This window comes from Cardiocondyla obscurior, linkage group LG07 (genome assembly GCF_019399895.1).
Source record: "Cardiocondyla obscurior isolate alpha-2009 linkage group LG07, Cobs3.1, whole genome shotgun sequence".
NCBI classification, from domain to species: Eukaryota; Metazoa; Arthropoda; class Insecta; order Hymenoptera; family Formicidae; genus Cardiocondyla; species Cardiocondyla obscurior.
This window is the reverse complement of record NC_091870.1, coordinates 8,897,512-8,921,403: the sequence shown is the minus strand read 5'-3', so window position 1 is coordinate 8,921,403 and position 23,892 is coordinate 8,897,512. Positions and strand designations below refer to the sequence as shown.

At 38.2% G+C, this 23,892-nt stretch overlaps 1 protein-coding gene across 4 annotated transcripts in view; it reads right to left on the bottom strand.

Annotated features, from left to right (window-relative positions):
* Positions 1 to 23,892, bottom strand: part of Nrx-1 (neurexin 1) — a 177,099-nt gene that overhangs the window by 21,065 nt on the left and 132,142 nt on the right. For all 4 annotated transcript variants that reach the window (XR_011545996.1, XM_070659403.1, XM_070659404.1 and 1 more), the window contains 11 exons: positions 17,075 to 17,182; positions 15,274 to 15,466; positions 12,633 to 12,824; positions 11,963 to 12,106; positions 11,492 to 11,709; positions 8,929 to 9,037; positions 3,602 to 3,924; positions 3,181 to 3,472; positions 1,161 to 1,454; positions 329 to 507; positions 48 to 219 (listed from right to left, as the gene is read on the bottom strand). Coding sequence is in view for 3 of the 4 variants with exons in the window: in XM_070659403.1 (XP_070515504.1) it covers positions 48 to 219; positions 329 to 507; positions 1,161 to 1,454; positions 3,181 to 3,472; positions 3,602 to 3,924; positions 8,929 to 9,037; positions 11,492 to 11,709; positions 11,963 to 12,106; positions 12,633 to 12,824; positions 15,274 to 15,466; positions 17,075 to 17,182 (2,224 nt within the window). In the remaining variant the exon portion in view is untranslated. The remainder of the gene's footprint in view (positions 1 to 47; positions 220 to 328; positions 508 to 1,160; positions 1,455 to 3,180; positions 3,473 to 3,601; positions 3,925 to 8,928; positions 9,038 to 11,491; positions 11,710 to 11,962; positions 12,107 to 12,632; positions 12,825 to 15,273; positions 15,467 to 17,074; positions 17,183 to 23,892) is intronic.

Below are 23,892 nucleotides of genomic sequence, written 5' to 3'. Positions count from 1 at the left end.
TATCGTGGTACTGGTCTTTTGAAATATAGCATGCAAAAATGACTTACCCAACGGATGATTAGATTGTAAATTGTAGTCATCCACTTGTAGTGTGCTGTTCGGTCCAGTTCTGGTAAAACGTACCACATGATATTGGTTGTCGTTAACTTTCACGCCAACTTCGCCGATCGGATGATCATTGGTGCCCATATTATAAACCGCGAAAACATTACCTTCCACCTGTAATATAAATAAATTATTTATTTCTTTCGTATATATACGCGTGCATACACAAAACATTTTTAGTAAGAATATTATAGATAAATCAATTTTATTATTATATACTAACAATTTCGATTTCGAGGTAATCATTGCTCGATGCAGATTCTATCCTAAGTAGTACAGCATCATTGACGCTGGTGACAAAACCCAAGGCAACGGTATCTCTTTTCATTTCTGGCCGACGATCAGGTGGAAAGGTATATGTAATAATTCCTCTTCCAGCTCCAAATTCGTAAGCAACAGCCTCTGCAAAATAAAACATTTTAGTATTAGAATAATATTTTACTTGTTACATATTAAATTTTAACGTCTGCTAAAATTTTTCTTGTTTTAAATATAGTATTTAATTCCATATAGTATTACTTTAATTTAAAAGTTAATTTAATTTTTATTTTCCTCCTCACGTATTTCAAACAGTATTGTAGTTTCTAAAAAATTCGTCAAGTTTTATCAATAACCGCGATTAACTAGTTATTCGGGAAAATATTTACCTCCCGGTGAGAGATTTTGATCGTATCCAAACTATGAACTAGTTCTACATCCTCATAATATTTATAATACTGCAGAATAATCCGATAGCAGCATTAAACTTTAATAACTTTAGTAGTAACTTTATAATGTTATTAAAATATATAGAAAAAATCCATTAAAAAACAATTTTTATTTAAAAAATTGTTTTTTAAGGAATTTGAAGCAAAAGTTAAAATAGAACACTCACACATTTATATAATTGTACAGATAGACACTAAAAAAGATTACAAAACTAGTAAATATATAATAAAATATTACATTTTTTATGTAAGGATACTAATAACCTTTATATCTCTCGCTTTTTCTCATTTATTACAAATGTAAGTACGAACGGCCCTATATTTTTTCTTTTTTTCCTACTTTTTTACCATCGTTACAAGTTGGTCCAGTAAAACTTGTCATGTCGCAGTCGCATGTATAGCTATTCCATTGCTGCACGCATGTCCCATGATTAGCGCAGAGATCATGAGTACACTTTTTGCCCGGATGCAAGTTGGTGTAAATGTCGCATCCGGATGTGACGAGAGAACTCGGCACGACAGCATCAGAAATGAGGTCGGTACTTTCTCCGCTGAGATCCAATGACGCCAAACAACCCTCAAATCCGTGACGACTGAGAATTTGTTTTGGTAAAAGCATATATTGCGTCTTCTCCACTCCACCTAAAACAGACGAAAGCAAAAGTTAATAGACGAAAAAAAAAGTTAAACTTATTTAATATAATTTATTAAAATAAAATCTGTAAATTTTAATTGTTTTATAATTAAGGCTTGCTTATTTATTCATATGTTCGTATTACGCGATACAGTTTGTTCGGTGACAAAATTGCCACTGGTGAGATATTGATATTTGTTGTGCAACATAGAAATCGAAATTCGGTAGTTAAATCATCTCTCTCGCAAGCTTTAGCCTTGCGATATCCACAGGCCTCTCGGCAATCGCGGATATCGCGGGCGCTCGACGAACCGAGACGACCGCACGTCCGGCCATCTCGCCATAAATCCTGCGGGATCGCCGTCAGTCGAAAATTATTTCGACGGTCACACATTATACCCGATATGACCACGTGCAGGAACTCCGAAACTCAACCGCCCGGCCAATCAGCTCGTATGTGGTGTATTTGAAAGTCTATCATCCAGATTGCTAATATACTTAAGGGAGATTTGACCGATAAAGTAAAATTCGTTATCGCAGTACCCTCTTTCCTCAATATTATTATATGTAACGAACACATAAAATAAATTTTTAATTACAAATCTAAGCTTTAAGTTATACTTTGCATTGTAATTGAAAATTGCTAGAAATATTTTAATGCGGCAATAAATATTATGTTCAATTAGAGCAAAATTTCTAATGAATATCTTGCACGAAACCGACGTCGCGACGCGAATTTGGCAATCGCTATTGAAGAATAATTGATGGCTGATTTGCCAATTTACGTCAGTCTGACGGTGATCGATAGATTTATTAATGAATTAAGCAATGGGAATGGTATGATACGGATCTAATTAACGGTGATTCATAGAACGCTAGACTGATACCGTAACTGAATTTCGGATTCATTAGTGCAGACGTATATAGAGATCTATCCGATATTAATTATAAATACAGAAATATCTGTTTCTTTATCACTTGACGTAGTCGTTTATGTAAAAATGTAGTAGTTCGTTGTTAATGCATTTTCAGAAATCAAGTTATATTATTTATAATATTATTAAAATATGATAAGCTTTTTCGATAAAATTTCGAAATGTTATTAAAATTAAAAAATAATATTTTAAGTTAAAGAACTTTGTCTGTAATGCAAGTAATTTTTTTTTTTTTAAGATAAAGAAAGAGAATTTAAGAATTTTATATTCGTTAACCATCTTATCATTAAATCGATTTTACGATAAATATGGTAAGTCGAACAGAAATATGCATATAATTCATTAAACTAATTAAGAAACCAATACATAAATGACATATAACTTATACAATAAACAGATTGCAAATGTAAATCACGACTGACTAATTAAATTAAATTAATATCACGTACATGCTGTTATTTTATTGTAGTAATATCTCTGAAATGAAATTGTCGAATAGAATCCTGATTAATTGTATTACCGCGTTACATAACGGGTGGGTTCAAATAGAGAAAATGCGACAGATTGTCATAACTAAATGGTATGTAAAAATTAGTTAATATTTTTGCATTTTAATTAAATTCTTACTAATCAATTATATTGCACCCCTAATGCCTGTTTTCAAATTATCATAATAATATTAATCAAGTAAGCAAAAAAATATATTCAATATAAATTAAATTTGTTTTTTTTTGCTGCAAATAAATGTTTAAATTACAGAATAAAATTGCAAATTGTACATCAGAGTTTTTTTACTTACCTATATATAAAATACCGTCGAGATCAAGATTTTCGTTGCTGCCCTGACTGTTGACAGCGGTTACATGATCGTCCACAGCGAGAGTGTGTCTCTTTGAGGCAGGTCTACCGATACTGACAGCGTGCCATTTACCGTCGTTCAACTTGGACTTCGAAGTGTCTCTGACCCTGACAGCTCCGTCGCCTAGGTCAAACACGTAGTGCACGTGTCCGTTCACCAGCTCGACCGCAATAAAATCGTGCTCTCTTCCGGCGTTGTAAAGAATCAAGCCGTTCGCTTCGCGCGTTTTGAACTGAAAAGCAATATACAAGTATAAAACAGCTGGTCCGCTTTCTTTTTGCGTTTCAAATCTTTATTAGTTATTTGTTATACTAAACGCGCGGCAAGGAAAAGAATCGATCAGATTAATATCAATTTTCACCTGGAAATAGATATTGGTCTCGACGTATGCCTTGAGCACCGGAAGACCCACGAAGGTGTGCTTCGAGGTAAAGGTCACCGGATGGTGGACCGGATGGTTCCTTTTTCCGAACTTGCCTGTGACCCGCATAATGGGCGTGACACCTTGGTGCGAAGCCTGATGGCTTCCAGCGCTCCGTGCAATCTCCAAGTATGGATATCCGTTGAACCAGATCTGCTGGAGTTGCCCGACAAAGTGCGGTATGTCCTCACCCGCATGAAGATACCCACCCACGTGGAGAGTGCGGAATTCCAAGATGCCCTGTTTGCCCAGCTGCGTTTCCGCTACATTCGCGTACAAAGAATTAATATACCATTAAACCAAGAAATAGTAAGACGCGAAATAAGTTTGAGTAAAAAATGTAGCCTTAGGAGAATATTTACAATCTTATTGTTTAAATCCGTTTTTTTAATGAAAGTAACAATATTAGAAACCGCGCTCCTCGTAGTAATTAATTTAAAAGTATACGCGCTCTCATTTGAAACTTTCCAACTTCTTTTATTATTCTACTTCGACGTTGAAAATACCAAAGCGAAGTAAGAACGCGATATATGTGCAATCCCCAACGTTCTTTATTTTTTCCTTCAGATTCTTTACTTGATACGCGTTTTATTTGCAAGATATATCCTGAAAATTTAGAACGTTCATTAAAATATCGCTTTAATTAGCATCTGGCGAAAGGGTTGGTAAATAGATTAATTGCTGGAAGTTCACGGAGATTCCCGAATGCAACGAACTTTAAACTGAACTATTGAACTACGCCGGGCTTAAGACGGGGACCGCGTGTGTTTCGCTGTGCAGCAATTATCGTCCCGGCGCGATCGATTGCGCCGAAGTAAAGGCCGTGCAGGGCTACTGCAATTTAGGCTATTGCCACCTAACTCAATATTGCCGGCACTCGCCGTCAGTTTAATAGCGTGATCCGAGGGACAGCTTTGCGAGGGTGGCTGTTTCACGGCGGCCGCTGCGGTGGGGTTGTTTTGCAGGAACCGATTGGGGCCAGGTTGATTGGTAAGCCAATCACGCGCGGCTCGTATTATCGATATTAATAAGATACGCTGCGCTCGATTGTGTATCGATGTTTTGTTTCCACCCGGGTGTCGCTAATTGCTTTGATTATCTTACATTATCTTTCATATACGTGCCTATATCGCACGGAATACGTTTGAAATAGAATCGCCGGTTGAAATGACGGACCCGTGCGTCAATTCGCGCACGGCGACCTTAACGGTTCTCCAATATGGAAGGCGCAATATCGGCGAAGACGCGGAGAGCCGTAACGACGCTATCGAACGGATAATATCGGTATCAAAAAAGGCCCGGCCGTTACGAGGATCGCCGTTATATCTCCCGATATCGATTGTTTGCTTACTTATAGTACGTCTGCCGTTTCGCTAGCCGCGGAATTTGCGCGCACGAGAGGGTCCCCGAAGGAATTTCCGCGAAGCGGTTTACCGTTGATGGAAACGCGCCGGGATATAATTTACTTTATACTTGAAACGCCGCTCTCGCCGGCGGAGTGCCTCGAGTACCGCAGAGACGTCGACCCTCTCCCGTCGCCGTCGATTCCGGATGCACTTTTCCCCGTCGCGCAGCCACCGCAGCGCGGCGGTTTCGAGAGCGTTTCGAGGAGTCGGCGCGATAAAAAGCGCATTTGCATGCCTACGATTTGTAATCCGTCCGCCGGGTGTCGGGAAATCGATGGTACCAACGCGTATCTATAGCCCCATAAATAATGTGGTCGGAGAATCGGCGTAAACAGAGAAAAATTGACGGTCCCGAGGAAAACGCGGGCGCGAGAACTCCTCGCCTCGAGGTGGAATTTCCTGAAGAAAACGCGTGCCTCAGCCATTGATCATACGCTCGCACGGAGCGGCACAAAGCACATCCGAAAATATAGAATAAAACTGTTTCGTACGAAACTTTATTCTCGTCTTGTTACAAAACTATCGAAAGCGGTACTCGAGCAAGAGCGTTTTCCTTTACCGATAAAACGTCCCCTTTTGCTCGCGCTTTAAGATAAATCCGTTTTATATCTGATTCATTGTATTTTATCGCCCGATCGCCCCGAGATGCGCTTTATGGGTCGCTTATGTGGCCGATACGTTCTTCCGTTCCGTCGCTGATAACATCTTTATCATTTGCAAACGAAAATTTTCGCCCGTTGATATAACATTTTTCACCGATCGGCGCATCCACCGCCAGATGCAATAACGACCGCGGCCTTAGAAAATCTTCGATTAGCATTCATAAGAGAGTTTCGATTCGAAGGGCTGCCGGCGGAATGCAAAAGCGGACGCACTACGCGACACGTTTTGAATTTGTGATGTTGTGCCGAGAACACCCGCGGGAAACTTGTAATTTATCCGATAGAGGAAAGGCAATCGGAAAATGTAGCGCTTTTAAGCGCTATCAAAATCGAAGCGGCGATTCAAAAAATAAAACGAGCGGCGTAGATTTTTTTTTTTTTTTTTCAGCCGCTTCTTAAAAGCGATCAAGCACACAAAGAGAACAGTTCATTAATTGATAATTATTCGCATCGCATTATTAATTATATACTCTTATTTGCATATGCAAGAGATACTGCATAATTAATTATTTTAATATAATTGTTCATTAATTCGCTCAGACTGATTGTGTAATAAAATTATGAAATTTATATATGAATGTCTCATAGGAAAAAAAAAAAAATAAAAAATGTAATTTTGCAATTTTCTCCGTTAGATATTAAATCGTAATTGTTATATAAAAAGTTTAAATTCTCAATATGTACTTTTTATATAAATATATAAGTTATATATTCGAAAAATCTACATGCTGAAATATTTTTCTCCTTTTTCATTTCCTTCGTTTCACTAAAATGACATCAATCTCTCTAACATAAGTTTTGTAATATTGCCTACATATCGATAGTTTAAAGTGTCAGACAAGCCGTAACGTATGTATCAAGTTTCTTAGTCTTGGGAAACTAGTATTTTGCAACAAATCAGTAGTTTCTAATTTGCCATTTGTCCCATTTACCGAACTTATGAGGCTAGCGCGATGAGAGCGGTCTTGAAACTTGGGTGAAAAATTGCTTGGGAAATTTTTAATTTTGTGCGCCCGCTCGTCGATCTCGCAAAACTTTCTCGGCGATTTTCATTAATTATTCGAATCTATGGTGCGACCAAACTGACGCAGGTACCTTTGTAATCCGTAACAACTTGGAAAATATCCCCCGCACGTACGAAGGAACTCGTTTGGCTATTTTAAATTGAAACAGTAATATCATTAATTTTATAAAAGTATCGAAAGAACAATTCTTTGTTAATAAAGAATTTCCTTAATAATGATTTTCCGGAACGCGTGAAATATTTGTGAAACTGTCGCGTTTAACAACTCGGTCGATCATCGGCAACGGTAATAGTCGGAAACGACAGGACGATTTAACTCGCCGTGCCAATTTTCCCGACTCGTCGGGCCGACAAATAACAACACTAATACTGAACACGGGCAAACGATCGCACGGCGGGCGATGATCGAGAGAAGGCGGAAAATTATTTTCCACGCGAGAGAGCCGTTCCTACGCGGAGGCGCGTCGTACGGCGCTCGCATAAATCTTGGTAGACCGAATGATCCCGCCGCGCCGAATCCACCGACTGATAAATCTCGATGTGGAAATTGATTATCGGGTAGAAACTCTCTATGGCGAGACACTACACCCTCGCCCCGTGTACACCTGTATTTATACGCCCCGGGCAATTTGGTCGTACGGCGCAGTTAATCCTTACTCTCTTTGTTTCTCCGCCGCTGCATTCCTCTTTCCACCCTTTTCCAGCAGCGCGCCAAATATACACGCGTACATCCGCACTCGATTTTAACCGAATACTTCTGTTTTCCAATTTCGAGAACGCCATAACTTTTACGCGAAATAATTAAGATCGGCATCCGCATTCATCGTTGTTTGCTTATTCTTTCACGTTAAATTTCAATAACCCTTTTTTTTTCTATCTTTATATTTTTTTAATACGTTTTTATGAGGAAGAATTCGCGCCGAAAGTGACTATCTCCGATACGGGAATTCTAATAAAAATGTTATCACGTAAGAAAAATTTCGTTCAAGCTTTCAATACTACAATAATTGTGTTAACAATTTTTTCCTATTTTATCTTTAAATTTTATTTTACTGGCAATTGAGAACATCCTATTCTAAAATGTGTTAAACGCGATCGTCTCAACACATCTGTCGGCTTTAGTTTCCATATTTTTATACATGCCTTCAGATCTCTGTATATTTCACCGCGACTTTTTTACTGTACCACGGCTTTCGCCGCGGGTATGCCTCCACATATTTATGCTAAATAGGAATTTCGAAATACGATATTGCTCCCTTGCGTGGGCTCACGCCTTGCGGTGAAAAGTTCGAATGTACACATGCATATGATGCATAAGAATCCTTCGAGTCGGCGCAATCGATGCGACGTACAAAGCACCCCCTCGCTACGATATGTCGCGACAGAGAAACTCCCTTCTTTCAATTTAATATTTAATGTAATGACGTTTCTCGCACAATCAAAAATGTATGCAAATTTTCTGCTTTTCCTATTTTTTTTTTTTTTTTTTTTTTTTTTTTTTAATGCTCAATTAAAGTTTTTTTTCTCGTCATTTCTTACACGGCTTACACCTTGCGATCGAAGACGCCACTTGCACTGTACAAGCACGAAAGCAATCAACTGTTTTGCATCTGGTACCGACATACAATTTGCAGCAGTTTACATGGCATCCTGTTCCCGTAATAATGTAGTTCGTGTCTAAATTAATCGATCTTTTTCTCAATTTCTAGTTTCTCATATTGTATCGCATTTAACGTTTAGCTAATTCACGCAATTAATTCCAGTGATAACTGTAGAATATTAATATAAAGTTTTTAATGCTTTCTTTTTAATTCGCGAAAATTTTTGAGTATTTGTGTATGAGCGTAAAAAAAATTAAATACATCGAAAAATGTGTTCAACAATTTGCAATAAAAGTTGATTAATTAAAAAATATCTACGTTTTATTCAGATCTGAAATTAATTTAAATTCCACTGGAGAGACGTCATTAATTTTCCAGTTGTCAAAAATAAAACTTTATATAAAAGAAATTTGTTAAAAAAATTCCCAATTTATCTTGCATACAATTATTCATTCTCGATATTATCGTGATTTTAACACTATATAAAATGTACATTCCCCATTGATAAACCGTTTTATAGGGTTTAAAATTGTTCCATGTAAAAGCATGCGTATCATTTCATGTATGTACATACCTCGTATTGCCGCATCACTGTCGATCTGGAATTTGAGCGAGTTGAACCGTCTGGAGAACCTCAGAGTATGCCACAAGTCGTCATTAAGACCTTGCCCAGCTGTTAATAACTGAAATAAAACAATGCCTATTAATTCCCTTGCATTTATATCGATAAATAGAATTTTTTTCTTTTTATCAAATATAAGCTCCACTGCATATAATATTTTTAATGTATTGCTTAATATAATAATTGTTTTTAAATAGAAAATGTAATAATTATAACAATAATTTTATCGTAACAGAATTCTTCTCCTATTTCGTCTTTTTTACTTCACTAAAACTTTACTGAAATGAAGTCAATCGATACGCGCACCGAGGGCGGTCCCCGAGTTTTATTTTATTTTATTTTATTTTATTTATTGTACAGCGGCAATATCATCGTGTCGCAATAGGTTTAACGCTATCGATAAACTACCTCTATGAGATGCCTGTCATTCGACCAAGCCCTATAAATCCAAGCAACTCGTCACTATCTGGCACAGTCCCCGTTGCAATATACGATATCACGCGTTGTGTGACACCTGACGCACGTTTGTCATCCAACGTCATCTATGCACCGTTGGTATTGCCGTCGAACATTATTATTATCGCAAGCACTGACTTACGGTTTAATTCATGTTAATCGTCAAAAATACTCGCTCTACGTTCGATACAAAAAAAACTTTAAAAATAGCTGGCTATCAAATTTCCATTCCACGAGGAATCGATTGTAATTTCCGTCGGCGTCTTTGCGAATAAAACGAAATGTGCAATACATGATAAATTGATCTCATAAAACGTACTGTACTTTTATTGAACTATTGCCCTCGTGCTGTTTTCGAAGTTTTCTTGCGTTGATTTAAATCATAGTTATACGCTAAATAATAAATTTATCTTTATTTAAAACGTATACTATATGAATAACATAATACGTTAAAAGGGATAACGTAATTCTTTAATTAATAACGTACTACCTGCTTTATTAATTTTTGCTCCCGCTGAAAAAAAAAAAATGATTAATACATTATCAAAAATCGCGGATAATCTTGTGATCGAGAGGAGCCTGCGATTCAACGCTACCGCGATAGAAATCTTCGTTGAAACGTTCCCGAACTTCGCAGGAACTTCGCGGAAATCTGGTTTTCCGTAGACTAATCGCCAAGCGCCGCATTATCGTATCAATTATTCCGTCCAATTAACGAGTCCGTGTAGGTACAGAGATTGAAACATTACCGTAAATTACCGTGCACCGTGTACTCTCGCACTTACGTGTGTATTTGTAGATTCGCACGTTGGCTCCTCATCCGCGCGCGATACGAGAGTTCCAAATGACTTCGACCCAAGATTGTTAACTCCAAATTAACGCAATATCTATTTCATAACCGTACTACTAATGTCAGACGTTGGACTCGTCGCTCACTGATTCAGATAACGCATAACTCAAAATGCAATTCGAAATCAAGATCTATAAATAATTTTAAAAAATTCTAAATATCAGTATAATTATAAAAACAATTTTTCGTGTTATTATCGTATTAAAAAATTTAACTTTTAATGTCGAATATTGTTTTAGCCGAACAGTGGATATAACATATAATATTTTATCGAATGTATTCATAACTGTCTATATAAGGGAAGAGAAGAAAAAGAGAAAAAATAAATTGCACATTTACCCATCATCTAATGAAATAGCAGCGAGATCGAATCGGCCGATTTACTGTTCGCTCGACCGGAAGCGTCGCGATTGTAGAATTGCTTATGTCTTTCCACATATATGCGGACAGCACGAGGAAGGGATGGAGTGTTGGAGATTGCGTGAACGAGAGATTGCAGGATGCATTCAGAAATGCATTTGGTTCCCGGGAAAACGATCGATGGAGCAACACAGAAACGTGCCTGGCGACCTTGAGATAACAGTCTTGTTAATTCTTAAAAATTTCCCGAATTGCCCGAGATGTAAAACTTGACGGCGGTGAAACAGTTGTAAAAATTTGTTCTGTTTGAATCTTAAATAAATTATGTTATTACGTTCCGTCATGAAATCTTTTCTGTTGCGTCGCCGAAAAAAAGAGTTAATATAGCAAAGATTGTAAACCATTGCGCGTTATCTTTATACTTCGGGAGCAATTGCCGAGAACACGCTTTATGCGTCCAACATTTCCGTCAGAAAGAATATTCCGTTACATGGAGATGAGAGCCGCCTAGCCGTTTACTTGGCGGATGTTGCTGCGGGTGACGTATTAAGTTAACGTCATGACGTTGTTCGCAACGGGAGAGCGATCTACGTCAGGTATATCGGGACGACGTTCTACATCGGCGATGCTTCGAGAATGTAAATCCTCATGGACCACGCGAGGTCCTTTAACTTCTGAGCTCGCTGACATTAAGTGGATCGAATTTGTCCGAGATAAACCCAATATTTACTGTCTTTTCAACAACGCGCCTTTGCCCGTGATAAGATTTGTTTGCGCGACATTTATAATAGAACGTAATAATTTACAATGGCCTGGTCATTAAAAAAATTTAATAAAATGCAATCTTACCTTTTCTTGATCTCCGATGTGAATCAGCACATTCGCCTTGCCTTCGTCTATATAAATTTGTAAGCGGTCGGAGCTGTTTTCAAAGCTGGTGGCTAGTAGTAGGCCACGCGGTCTCGTCGTTTTGAATCGTATGACAATTTCCTCCGCCTGTGTTCTAGAGTCCTCCGGCATTAACGCTGTCATCTGCTGGGTGCCGTTCAAGTGCAGCGTCGACGCATCTAATATAAAATATAATAACTTGTTACTTATAATAAATAAAAGAACATGCGAAAAACTCATTTTCAACAGCTTTAAGGTAGCTCGATTATCTCCTCTTTTCTCAGATTTGTTAAATTAATATTTTATAACTAAATTTAGAGTTTAATTTATTGTAAAAGCATATTAAAAGTTTTGAGACATAGAGCTATTCTGAAAATTACACATGATCGAGAAATAAGCGTAGTATTAAAAAGAACATATTTTCTTCTTTACCTTTGCCACAGGTAGGTCCCGTGAAAGGCGTGCTAGTGCAATCACAGTGAAACCGATTCCATCCTTCGATACATGTTCCATCGTGCATGCACGGCTTCGAAACGCAATGCGGGGTTTGAATGTGACATGCGGGTCTCACTGCGCCTATAAAATATATGAACAAACATAAATAAATGCAATTAAAATAATAATTAAATTTAAAAATAATTTATCCAAAAATCTTCCGTTTAAAGAAGAGATTCCATATAAAATTACCCGAAAATTCCATATATATTTTTTTTTAAATAAAATTCTAATGACGACAGAAAATATGAACCGTTTATTTAATCAAGAAATACAAAAAAATATGTAATAATTAGATATCACGCCTATCAGGCGTTGGACCTGCGACAACAAACCTTTTTCTCCAACAGTAAAAACAATCGCGCCTGTACGCGTTCTGTGTAAATATTAGCAAATACCATACGCCGCAGGATGTTTTTAGTAACAAATAGTTACCAAAAACGGTTATCTCGTGTGTCTCGTAGAATAAAACAATATTTGGTTTCAGCAATCAGTAACTATGATTCGATTGTTGCTTGTTATCACGTTATTCGAAACCTTTTTTTATACGCCAGCGTTCAAATATAATATTATCTTAATAATAATTGTCGAAGTGCAATTTGCTTACCCGAATCCTGTTGCTGCGCGTAACCTGCGATGTCGACTGGATGTCCATTGATGACGAGGTCTCGCATGCAGCCCACGTAGCCCTGTCGAAGGGCTCCCGTCCATAAAACGGGCGGAATAGTTAAGGGTGCGAATGGTGCACCCACCCCGCCGATGTACAGCAAGCCGTCCAAGTCCAACTGCGTCGAATCTCCTGTTGGCGATTAATTATATTATGAATATAAATGCCGCTCGAAGTTGTGCTGTTGGAAAATGGGCGATGACTGATTCAGTGACCGCGGGGCGGCAGCACTTACCGGGCATCGATCTATTAATCGATGCGCGCATACGCGACTTGCGACAACGCAAGTCGCAATACCTCCCGAATATAAATTTAAAAATTAATTAAACATGTGTTCATTCGAATGCATAAATAATTATTTAAATGCAGCCTTGAAATTAATAAAATAAACGACACTCGAAAGAGACACATAAAGGAATCGACAAAAAATCTTTCGAAGCGTCACAAAATTTTAATTACTTTTAATAATTGTGGAAATTAAATAAATAATTAAAAACACAATCTACGCGATGTTAGAGAATAGCTCTATCGTGCGGTTAAATAAATTATTTTGCGAAGAAGATAAAAGTCAAAAACTTTTCTTTTGCACTCGGCACTGTGATATTTGCTCAAGGTTTTACAGGAGCGCAAGGATGAAATTGCTCTAAGCTACATCGGTATGATTCAAAGGAGAGTTTTGCTGGCGAATTAACCGTCCATGTAATTCGGCTAACCGCGACAGGCCCTAGTCGCGGTAAGATGAAAACGGTGACAGTTTGTCTAAAGTTATAAATTTATCTCGCAAACGTTCGGTGAGAGAGAAGAAAAAGAGAACAGAAAGCGGGTAAATAGGTGCACGAAGGAATTCATTACGTTTCAGGTAAATTTTCCTGGTGTAACGAAATTCAATGCGATCTGCTATTTAATGAATAAAACGTGGCACATCAACCAATTAATAAAATAAGTTATCGACGTATCCGGTTAACGTGCAATACTTTTTTTTTTAATTTTATAATATTCTTTTATGGCGCAATGACCCATTTATAAAAACGCCGCAACGTTGTCGCGATTATCTGATTCAAAAGATTGCTTCGGGTATGAAAAATGCATCGTTGAATTTGATTTTTAGCACGTAGCGGTGTGTGGCAGTGGTAAATTGTCTGCGTTAACCTACACGAGAATAAAAAAGTCGAGAGAAAAATGTAGAGAGATAGAGTGCGGAGGGAAGTTGCTGATGAGCGACAGAATTAACAGGAAAGCGGAAACAAGCGGATAACTTAGTCCTTCGCTCCGCGAATTTCAGAGAAAAAACCTACCACTGTTCCGTGTAGCGTAGTTAATAATTTATTGCGCGTTAATTAATACTTGACTTCGAATGGCCGTTTCTGTTAGGGGAAAAGTTGAAGCTACCAGACTTATATATAAAAACATCCATACACGCGGTTCACGTAACGGGAACAACACAGAATATTTAATCGTTTAATTCAGCCGAATACACGTTCTATTAAAACGTGCAATTGAAAAAGCAAAATGTACGTATCATCGTCGTATAATGCGTGCTCTTTTCTAAATGCGATGGCGGTTCAATTACAGAAATTGCGCGAGTATATTTGTTGCATTTGAATTTTGCGCTAATGTGGAAACTGTCCTGAATTCATCGGAAACCCATCTAAAAATTTTACGGTTGAATCGGAGTGAATTTTTCCTCGTTCAAATACGTCGAAATACTTATTGTTCTCGTACAATTAATTGTCAAAAAATATCTTTGAATAATATATTACTATTTAAGTATTTTGTTTCAGATAATAAATTTAAGATTAAAAATTACTCATTCGTTTCAACTCTTTTATCAAATAACGTTATTTTTTAAGTAATTGCTGTATTAAAGTGCGATTGATTTCACACAATGGTCTCCAAGTTTCTCAAATCTTTTTCTTTCTAAAGAATTAGTAACAATAAGTCCTGCGATAACACCTTCAGCGAACTAAGTCACTGTTATCTGCGAGAGGATATATAGATCCGGGTTGTCTCAATGAAATTCTTTTTATCGTTTTTGTGGTATCGTTCACGTGTTTGCGGCCGTACATACGTAGTGCTTTATCACTTAGCCACGGTGCGGTGAGTAAATTCTGGACACCGTGGTCCACCGACGTAAACGGCGAGCTGAGCGGGCCGAGCCACTCATAATTCAGAGTTACACGCTCGAGGACACTTATCTGCCAGCTCGGGTTAGACACTTTATGTATACGGCGAGATAGCTCTTTTTGAAAAACCGCCACCGCACGCATAAATACGCTGTGATAGACATCGGCAATTCATCGACAATATAATTCGCGGTTTAGAAAAAATTATTAGACGCTCTCGTTTTAAAAATAAAAATGAAATAAAGATACGTCGTTGATTAATAAATACGGTGCTTTCTTCAGAACGCAAAAATACATTAAAAAAAAAATATATGGCGATAACATTATTTTTTTGGTGTCAGCGTTATCTCGAATAAATTATTTTCCACCCGAGCCTTTTAAAAAATACATTCAGCGCAAATTCGATAATACGTCGCGGAAAAAGTAAAATATCGAGCGGATGGAGCTACATTACTTACCCGGCGTGCGAAACTCGACTGTATTGCTGTCGACAGTGACTCGGCCATCTCTCTCGACTCTCCTGAGGACGACGTCGTGCCAAAAGCCATCGTCCACGCGTGCCTTTGACGCTCTTATTTTAATGGGGCCACTTCCGAGATCCATGTGCAGATAAAGATGCCCGCCGAGAATCTCGAAGGCAAACAGGTCTTGCTGTAATAGATAAGACATTGATATCGTTGATATTGCATGCTAATGTAAGATAAATCGCTCCCGTGCAGGGATGTTACAAATCGGCTTCAGGAGCACGTTGCAGCATAGAAGGGATGGCTGAAAGGGATGGTTTCCATACCGTACACAAACTATATACGAAGTTGCGAGTGCACATGTACAAGGCATATAGCTCGTGTGGGAAGCTATCCTCTTCACTCATCCCTTTCATGCTACAACATGCTATCAGGGTCGATTTCTGGCGTCACTGTGTTCCGCGTGTACACAAGTTTTCCACAGAGTTCTCGATAAATCAGAGAAGCGTCATTCAAAGATACACTCTGATTGACTGCCAAATATGTAATCATGGTGACATTTTGCTTTCTAAAATGCGAAAGCAGTTGTAATTTATTATAATTAAAAAAAGGGGAAAAACAATAATCAGAAATATCTTTGATAATTTTATATAAAAATTAAGGAGTTAAATTTTTCACGGTCTAAATACGTGAATTTATTCATTTTTACTATTTGCTCTTTTTGTCGGTAAAAACTAATTTATTTGATCAATAAAATGCCAATATGATATGCTACTTTTACATTTATGAGAAAGAAAGTGGAACAGGAAGTTTCTTAAACAGTGAATTATAGTCGAATAAAAGGAAATTTGTATTTTATCTCTACGTCTAAAATAAAAAGGAAAGCTCATTGTCGCAATTTATTGAGTTCCTGATAGTCCTTGGATAGATGGATGAAGATATATTATGTCGGCGTATCGTTGTTAATAGGATTACGGATAAATGAAGATGTATTATGGTAACCCAAGTTAGCCAGCCATCGAAAAAGACTTGTCAACTTTGGTAAATAACGTTTCGTAAATAACGTTGGATTGATTTATATTTTTTACAAGTTCAAGTAGTTCACAACTCTTTCTAATAAAAATATGTATAAAAAAAAAATTATTTATTAATTATATAAAGTACCTACTTAAATTGCATCAAGCAATTAATTATCAATTTATTTTTATCACGAGAAGTTGTTTCACCTACGAATAATTATTTTATCTTTGATCATATTTTTTGCATCTGCATATATTTTTTTAATGTACACAGATTAATTTAAAAAAAATTATTTAAGTTGCAAAACTAATATTATTAAAATTTTACAATAGGGGAGAGTGAACTTAAACACTTGAACTGTTTGAAAAATATCTCGAAGTACCAAATAATCGTGAAATTCAGACGCGAAGGTCGCTGACCGCCAGAACTCATCGATCGTCGGAGTGTCACAGGAGGGTGGAATTGTGCATCGATAATTAAATTACTGTCAGTCGAGTGTGCAACCACGACTGAAATGAGTTTTGGGACAAAAGCGAGTTGTTATTTCGAAAAACGTTTTTAGTAGCCAATAATTGTTGGACGCGTAATCGCACTTTGACAGCCGCATTCGGTTCCATTGTCCGAAGGTCTTCTGTATATCGTCACTATTTTTCGCGCGACAGATTGCTCGTTACGTCGCAAAAATATTGAGAGGGAATTTTAATGTTTTACCGTCTATTCCAGTTTCTCGGTTATTGTAATTGATAAAAAAAAATAGCTGAATAGGAATACGTACTCTCGTGTGCGCGCCGCTGCGGCTGTACATGATCAATCCATTCGGCTCGTTCGTACGAATTTTGAAGGATATAGTCCCGGACTTGGCGGCCTTCCAGGGTGGCAGAACCTGAAACAAATGAGACAGATGGTTTCTACTACGTCGCTTCGGGGCCTAAGAAGAAAAAAGAAGCGGTGTGGAAGAGCGGAACGGAAGAAGCCGCGTCGTCCTCGAGGAGAATGGACGAGCTAGTCTTGTCGTGCCCAGCATCCGCAATCTCTACGTGCAATCTTACGAATCCGCCATTCATCATAAAGCTCTTGAAAGAATCAGATCACTCGTTCAGGCGTGAGCGATGGCAGGTGAAATCATTGCAATTGGTACAGTGGTGACTTGCAGTGACAATCACGGACGTTCACGTGCTTATTTGAAATATCGAGTCTATATCGCAAACCTATTATTGATTTTTTTTTTTCTAAGCCGTTGTTCAGTGCAAATACTAAATTATAATATTTAATAATCGTAACTGTTAATAATTAATATTTTAAAAGACTCAAAAAATTTTTGCTGCAATTTTAATTCTTATTTTAAAATTGACACTACCTCTACATTAAAATACAAAAGACGATTCGTCTTTTATTTAATTGCGTGTATATACGTACGTAATAGTTGACTTTTAATTTATCAATTATTTCAAGCTATTAGCCACTAGAGACATAATCCATACGCATGCATGCACACTTACACGCACATCTGTTTACACACCTCTTCAAATTTCTATATAAAAAGATTGAGATCCTGTTTTTTAATTACATATTTTTTTTCCCTCGGTACCTGCTGTTTTTCACATTTCAAATAGTTCCAGAAATATTTGCCTGTTGCATTTTTATCGAATGTGCAATAGCCATTCCTTTATCAATTGCTAGTGAGAATGTTCTCTCTTTTTTGTTCAGAAAACAAAATATTTCGAACGAGAAATATACATTTTTACACGGTATTTGTTACAGAGACTGTTTAAAGAACCAACAATATCCGAACGTCGTGTGCTTCCTATCTGGGCGAAATAAAGAATAAAAAAAAAAAGAAAAAAAAGTGTCTTTGACAGTTCCAAGTATGAAACTCATTTCGCACGCCAACAGTTTGCGAAATAATAGAACGTTGACAAACATGTGTAGAGAAAAATCCGAGAAAATCACGGAATTGCTACCGCGGTGAAGCCGAGCGATACATACTCACACATGCATACTCCCACACCCAGAACGTTTCAACGAAATCGGAGGAAAAACAAGAAAAAAAAAAAGGGGGGGAGTTATGTCGCACTCTGCACGGCCGGCATCGCGCAAAGACCGGAAATAGTCGGCCGAAATAGGGAGTGTTGCATTCGTATTGTGCGCGGAGTGTGTGTAGCTCCATTTCCGCACTCGTGAGAATGAATTCTATCCGAATTAAAACGAAAATGTTCCGTTGTTCTTGCGTTACTTTCACATCGCAATTACCCGATGACGTTACGACAAATTTAGGCACCCCCCGTAATTCGTCCCGGCAAACAAAAAATATTAGACTACTTCATCTGATGGTCCCCATATTTTTTTTAATTTTTATTACAAACTACTATATTTATTTATTTCGCTACCGAGCGAGTACTGCAAAATTCCCGAATTAAAAAAAATATGTGGGAGGTGTACAAATAATAAAAGGGGTTTACAAATCCGGCACGTTTTTTCATTTACAAACTCCGTGCATCTCTCCTTTATTCGATTTGGCGAACAATCGATGTGGCCTGAGAGAAAAGTGTGCGACGTATCACATTATCCGCTTTGACAGTCAAAAGTGATGCAACCATATTTAAAGCCTCACGACGTTATACGGTCAGGTACGCTTTTTGAATAATGCAGAGCACGCCTAACCGCTATGAATCAGTATCAAACAAAATGGGTCCTCCTGTTGTAGCTCATACTTCTTCTCTATCTTTTCAGCTTTGTAGAGATTCGATATAAGCAATCGCGGAATGTCGCGGGGATTTTTATGTCAATTGGTAACTCGTAGCTATGTTATAAAAAAAAAAAAAATTGTACACACATACACACACATTCTTTTTAATTTTGTAAATCGCTAATTGCTCATTTTGACAAGTAAATGTCCATTTTTAATTACGAACGAGTAATAGTATATTTATTGTACTCAAAATAAATATTTAGTTATAAAAAGCAATTTGGATTTCAAAAAGAAAAAGTGCGGACATTATACTCTTTAAACTTATGCCAAGGGAAGATCAAAGTTTTAAAAACGACGATGAAATAACGCACAAAGAGCGATTACCTCTTTCCTTTTTCAATTAAGGCGAAAACAACGAGCGTATAAAGAGTCATTGCCTCTATTGTGAAGATCATAATTAAATGAGGGACCTCGTGAGATATTCGCAATCTGAAAGAGTCGTCGGAGAAACGGGCTAGCTACTTTTCCGGCTATCTTTTTTCTCTTCCCTTTCCTCCTTTTTTTTCGGCTTAAACGCCGCAGTAATTAGGTCGCTTCATACAGGCCATCTACGGAACAAAGAATGGCCGGCGATATTTCCCGATTGAAACAGAAATAGACAAAGGATTTTATCCGTCGCTGTTAATCAACGTCTAATGAGATGGTCGTGGCTCAGCTTGATCTCTTCGTGTCGTTCTCCAAATACTTGTTTCGCGTAATACGTGTATTTAAAATCAGAGATAAATGGCACGTTTCGTTTCGGGGCACAAAGTTCGACCCAGAATTAGCCTGACAAAAAAAAGGATTGACGTTTCTTCAATTTACGATTCCCCTTCTTGCGCGATATTCCCGATAGACATGTGTCCGTAAAAAAAATACTTATAATTAATAAAAAAAAAAAAAAAAAAACGCGTTTAACGACAAACATCCCGTATGTCATATTCCAATTGTAAGAGTCACAATTTGAAGAAAGAGAGAGGTAGGAATACACAAACGCGCGACACGGCAGAAAGAATAAATAATACCTCGTCTCGTTACCGAGAGTTTTGGTCCAGCTTTCCATCCAGGGAAATTAGCCACGCCGTCATGAAACTCCAATTACGTTTCGTGCTTCCACTGTATGTGTGCGCGCACCGAAATCCGCATATTCCCCGGACGCTCGGATTTCGTGCTCGCGGAGAAGAATTTCGAGGAGAATAAACAGCGTGTCCCTTTTTCGGAGAATAAATGCACGATAACAGATATACGGCCGAGAAGCGATTCAAACGAAATTAAAAGGCGACCGTCGGCTTTCTCGACTTTGATCTAAATTCTGTTACTAAAATACTTCGGACATTACGTACATCGGTATAAAGATTCCAGCGAGTCTGAAATACCGAAAAGTCTGCGAGATTGATACTGCGGAAGCATCCACACGTAAACGGAAAAAGTTTTTCCAATTTTACCTTTGGGAACAAACCCGTAACTCGCCGCGGGACTCAAGATGGTTATCTTGAACCTGAAAACTTCTTTTGCGATCCGAGGAAGAAAACAGATTCTACGCATGATTTTCCTGCATCATCCGCGGAAGAGCAATAAAACGCGCAATTTTAATAAGCGCTAATGTGACTCTGTAAAATTAATGCAGTTTGCATGCTCAACAACATTAATTATTACATTAAATATCGGTAAAGATCTGACTCGGCAACGGATCTTCGGAGTACGTATAAACCGTAGTCTCATCCATTTTAACACTTCTGCATAAATATTCGATGTGCATAATAACTTCTGCAGTAATATCGTTTGAATAACAATGAATATTTCAGGAGGAATACGTCGTCAAGTTATGAGAACTGAGAGCGTTCGTAATTATTGTCGCGGTCGTGAAAGAGCGGCGCAAAACCACAAAGCTGCAAAGATCCTGTCGACGGTAAAAAGATCTATGGCGGCAACGAAATATAACTGCGGTAAATCTCCCTTAAGTTTCATGGCGGTCTTCCGAAATTTTTTTCCCTTTGAAGAATCGAAGGGATCGATCTCGGGTGACTCGTTCTCGGATGCCATATCTTCGAGAGTCTTTTTCGGATATATTTCTTACGCTTTTCCGGCAGCGCGGATATCTCTCTGAACAACAATTCTAAAGAACGCGGAGTACGGCACTTCCCATTCTCTCACCCTCTCTCTTTCTTTTTCTCTCACTCTTGTTCATTCCAGGACTTTTTTCGATCTCACTTTCAACAAGTTTCCCCGAGGACACGCGTAACCGTCGAAAGCGGCTTTCGACGGTGATCTCCCCTAACAAACGAACCGCTGAGCTGTGACCCGAAACGAGATCACTTCATGATCGAAAGCGCCGTTTTATTAACCGCTAAATTTCAGTGTTACAATAACATCGCCCGTAAAACGTGTAATTTGCATGAGCACATAAATTATCGATTTGTCAACGGATACGTGAATTAATAGTAAACAATAATCCGAGTGGCATTCGTGTATTCCGCGGCGAAAATGAGAGCGATTGTTATCATGTGAATTTTCATACGCAATATTTAAATAGATATCCACAAGGATTATATCACAATTCAGATGTAATTACTTTTTCAGCGTTGAATATCGCATCGATAGGATAATCAACGCGCCGTCCGGTAATGTTTATGATACCAAATATTGCAATTATCAAAAATAATGAATCGATCAGTGCAAGCGCGCCGCGTTCCGTTCGCAAACTCGCGAGACCGATCACGGATCTCGTTACATTTCGAAATTCCTCGAGAATTATGCGGATATCTCATCCGACCGAGGCAGCCACGCCGAGAAATTCATCTCCAGCCAGTCGGCCGCACAAAGTGGCGCTTCGTCGGGGATATTTCATCCTGAAACTGGCTACACCCCGCCCGTTCACCCCTTTCCTACCCGCTACGCCTCACCTTTTCCGCGGAACTCTCGACCGAGCAGACGATCAATTAGAAAAGTTAAATTACTTTCTGAAATAAATTATTTACTAATCCGCGGGTGACGCCCTTTCACGTGCCCCTTTCATTTTACGGCTCACCAATTCTCCCGAATTCCCGCGTCTGTCGGCGAATGTCAATTATGATTACGCGGGTTTTACAGCAAGTGTTGCCAATTAGCTTTTACTGCAAACGCATACCTCGGCTGTTTAAGAAAGAGGTCTATTTTTTTTTATTTTTTTTTTTTTACACAATACTTCAGAGAAGTCGTGAAAGCTTACGTCGTAAAGTTAATAAAATTACTCTAATGCAATAAATTGTATGGCACGCATTAAAATTTCCGGTCAAAATTCTGACGTTAATTAATCACTTACAGCAACGGTGCACTTAAAGCTCCGCTTGCAATTTGTTAAAAGGACTCCTGAAAAATGGGGTTGATAAAGGAGAAAAACGCGGCCGACTCAGTCCAGAAAAGTAAATAGACAACCTGTTGTACGGAGGGGAAATAAGGGGGGGGACAGGTGGGTCATGTCCACGTGGGAGTACCTGCCAGCCATCTGATTGCGTTACACGACCCACGAGGATTTCCAGCGAATGGAAATGTGTCGGCGTGCAGGCAATATCGGGAGCTATCGGATAACATGTCGGAACGTCTCCTTCTTGGCGAACCGATTCTGACGGATTAAGGTCGCCTGGTATACATATACGCGTCGGTTGGCTGATTAGTTCCCTCAACTACGTCAACGTGGATCGCCCGGCATACCCATCTAAACTAATCGTCGCGCTCGCCCGATTATATATCAAGTTACTTTGCCCCCCCTCCCTCCCTCTCAGTCGTGTAAATCGGAAAGTTAATTATGCCGGATTAGCTAACTGCGCCTCCCTCATTATCACGTCGGTCACTTTCAATTTATTAAAGATGCGTCAACCATTAAGAAAAAAAATATTTTGCAATAGAGCAAGTGTGGAGCACGACTCGTGTTACAGCCCTACAGGTAATGCGACGCATTAATGTTCTTTTTTCAATTATAAATCAAATTATCGAATTATTCGGACTGCTCGCGGACAGAGCGGTCTAAATGGTAATTAAAGGTAACCGTATGATCATCATCAAAATGACGCGGAATGCAAGCAATAATCGTTACACTTTGATGTATCGTGTACTAATTTATAACGATACACGGAATATTCGCGATTGGCGGTTCAATTATCCGCTATTTTAAACGTCACACATGACAGCCTTTGTACATATTAATTCACGTTCTGTGTTTGCCCGTCGAGCTTCGAGCAAAGCTATCCAGAGTTCAGAAACCGCAAGCTGCTTCCTGCAAGCTACTCCGAGTCTGATGCGCGAAACGTTATAGCCCGGCTTACAACCGCAGTAACTGTGTCGTGCTCCCTAACACGGTGGCTTTGTTAAAAGTCAAGTGTTTACGCTCGGAGCTCGTATCCCGCCTCAAAAGATCGATTAAATGATCTCTCACCTGCAAGCTCCATTGACGATGAAGAGCAGGTCCGTGCGAGCGATCAAGAATCCTGAAATACATCGTAGACAACTCGAAAAGAATGAATGAAGAGAACAAAAAAAAAAAAAAAATACCGAAACTTCTCCTAAAACTCGAGAGTAAAGCTCTCTTTTAATACTTTTTAATATAAGTCTGCCGTGCTGCACAGAATATAATAAAGTTAAATTTAAACGCAAAACCTAGGAAGAATTATATAAACCAGCACACGCAGGCACATTTATATAATTAAATTTTAAATTTACGTATACCTTTCTTATAATTATTAATTAATCATCATAGAATATGTGAAATTATAAATAAAATTTGATATTTAATTATCAAATGTTAATTATTTAAAATAATCAACGATATTAAAAAAAAAAAAATAAAAATAAAAAGACGTGTGTAATATAAATTGAAAAAAATCACGAAA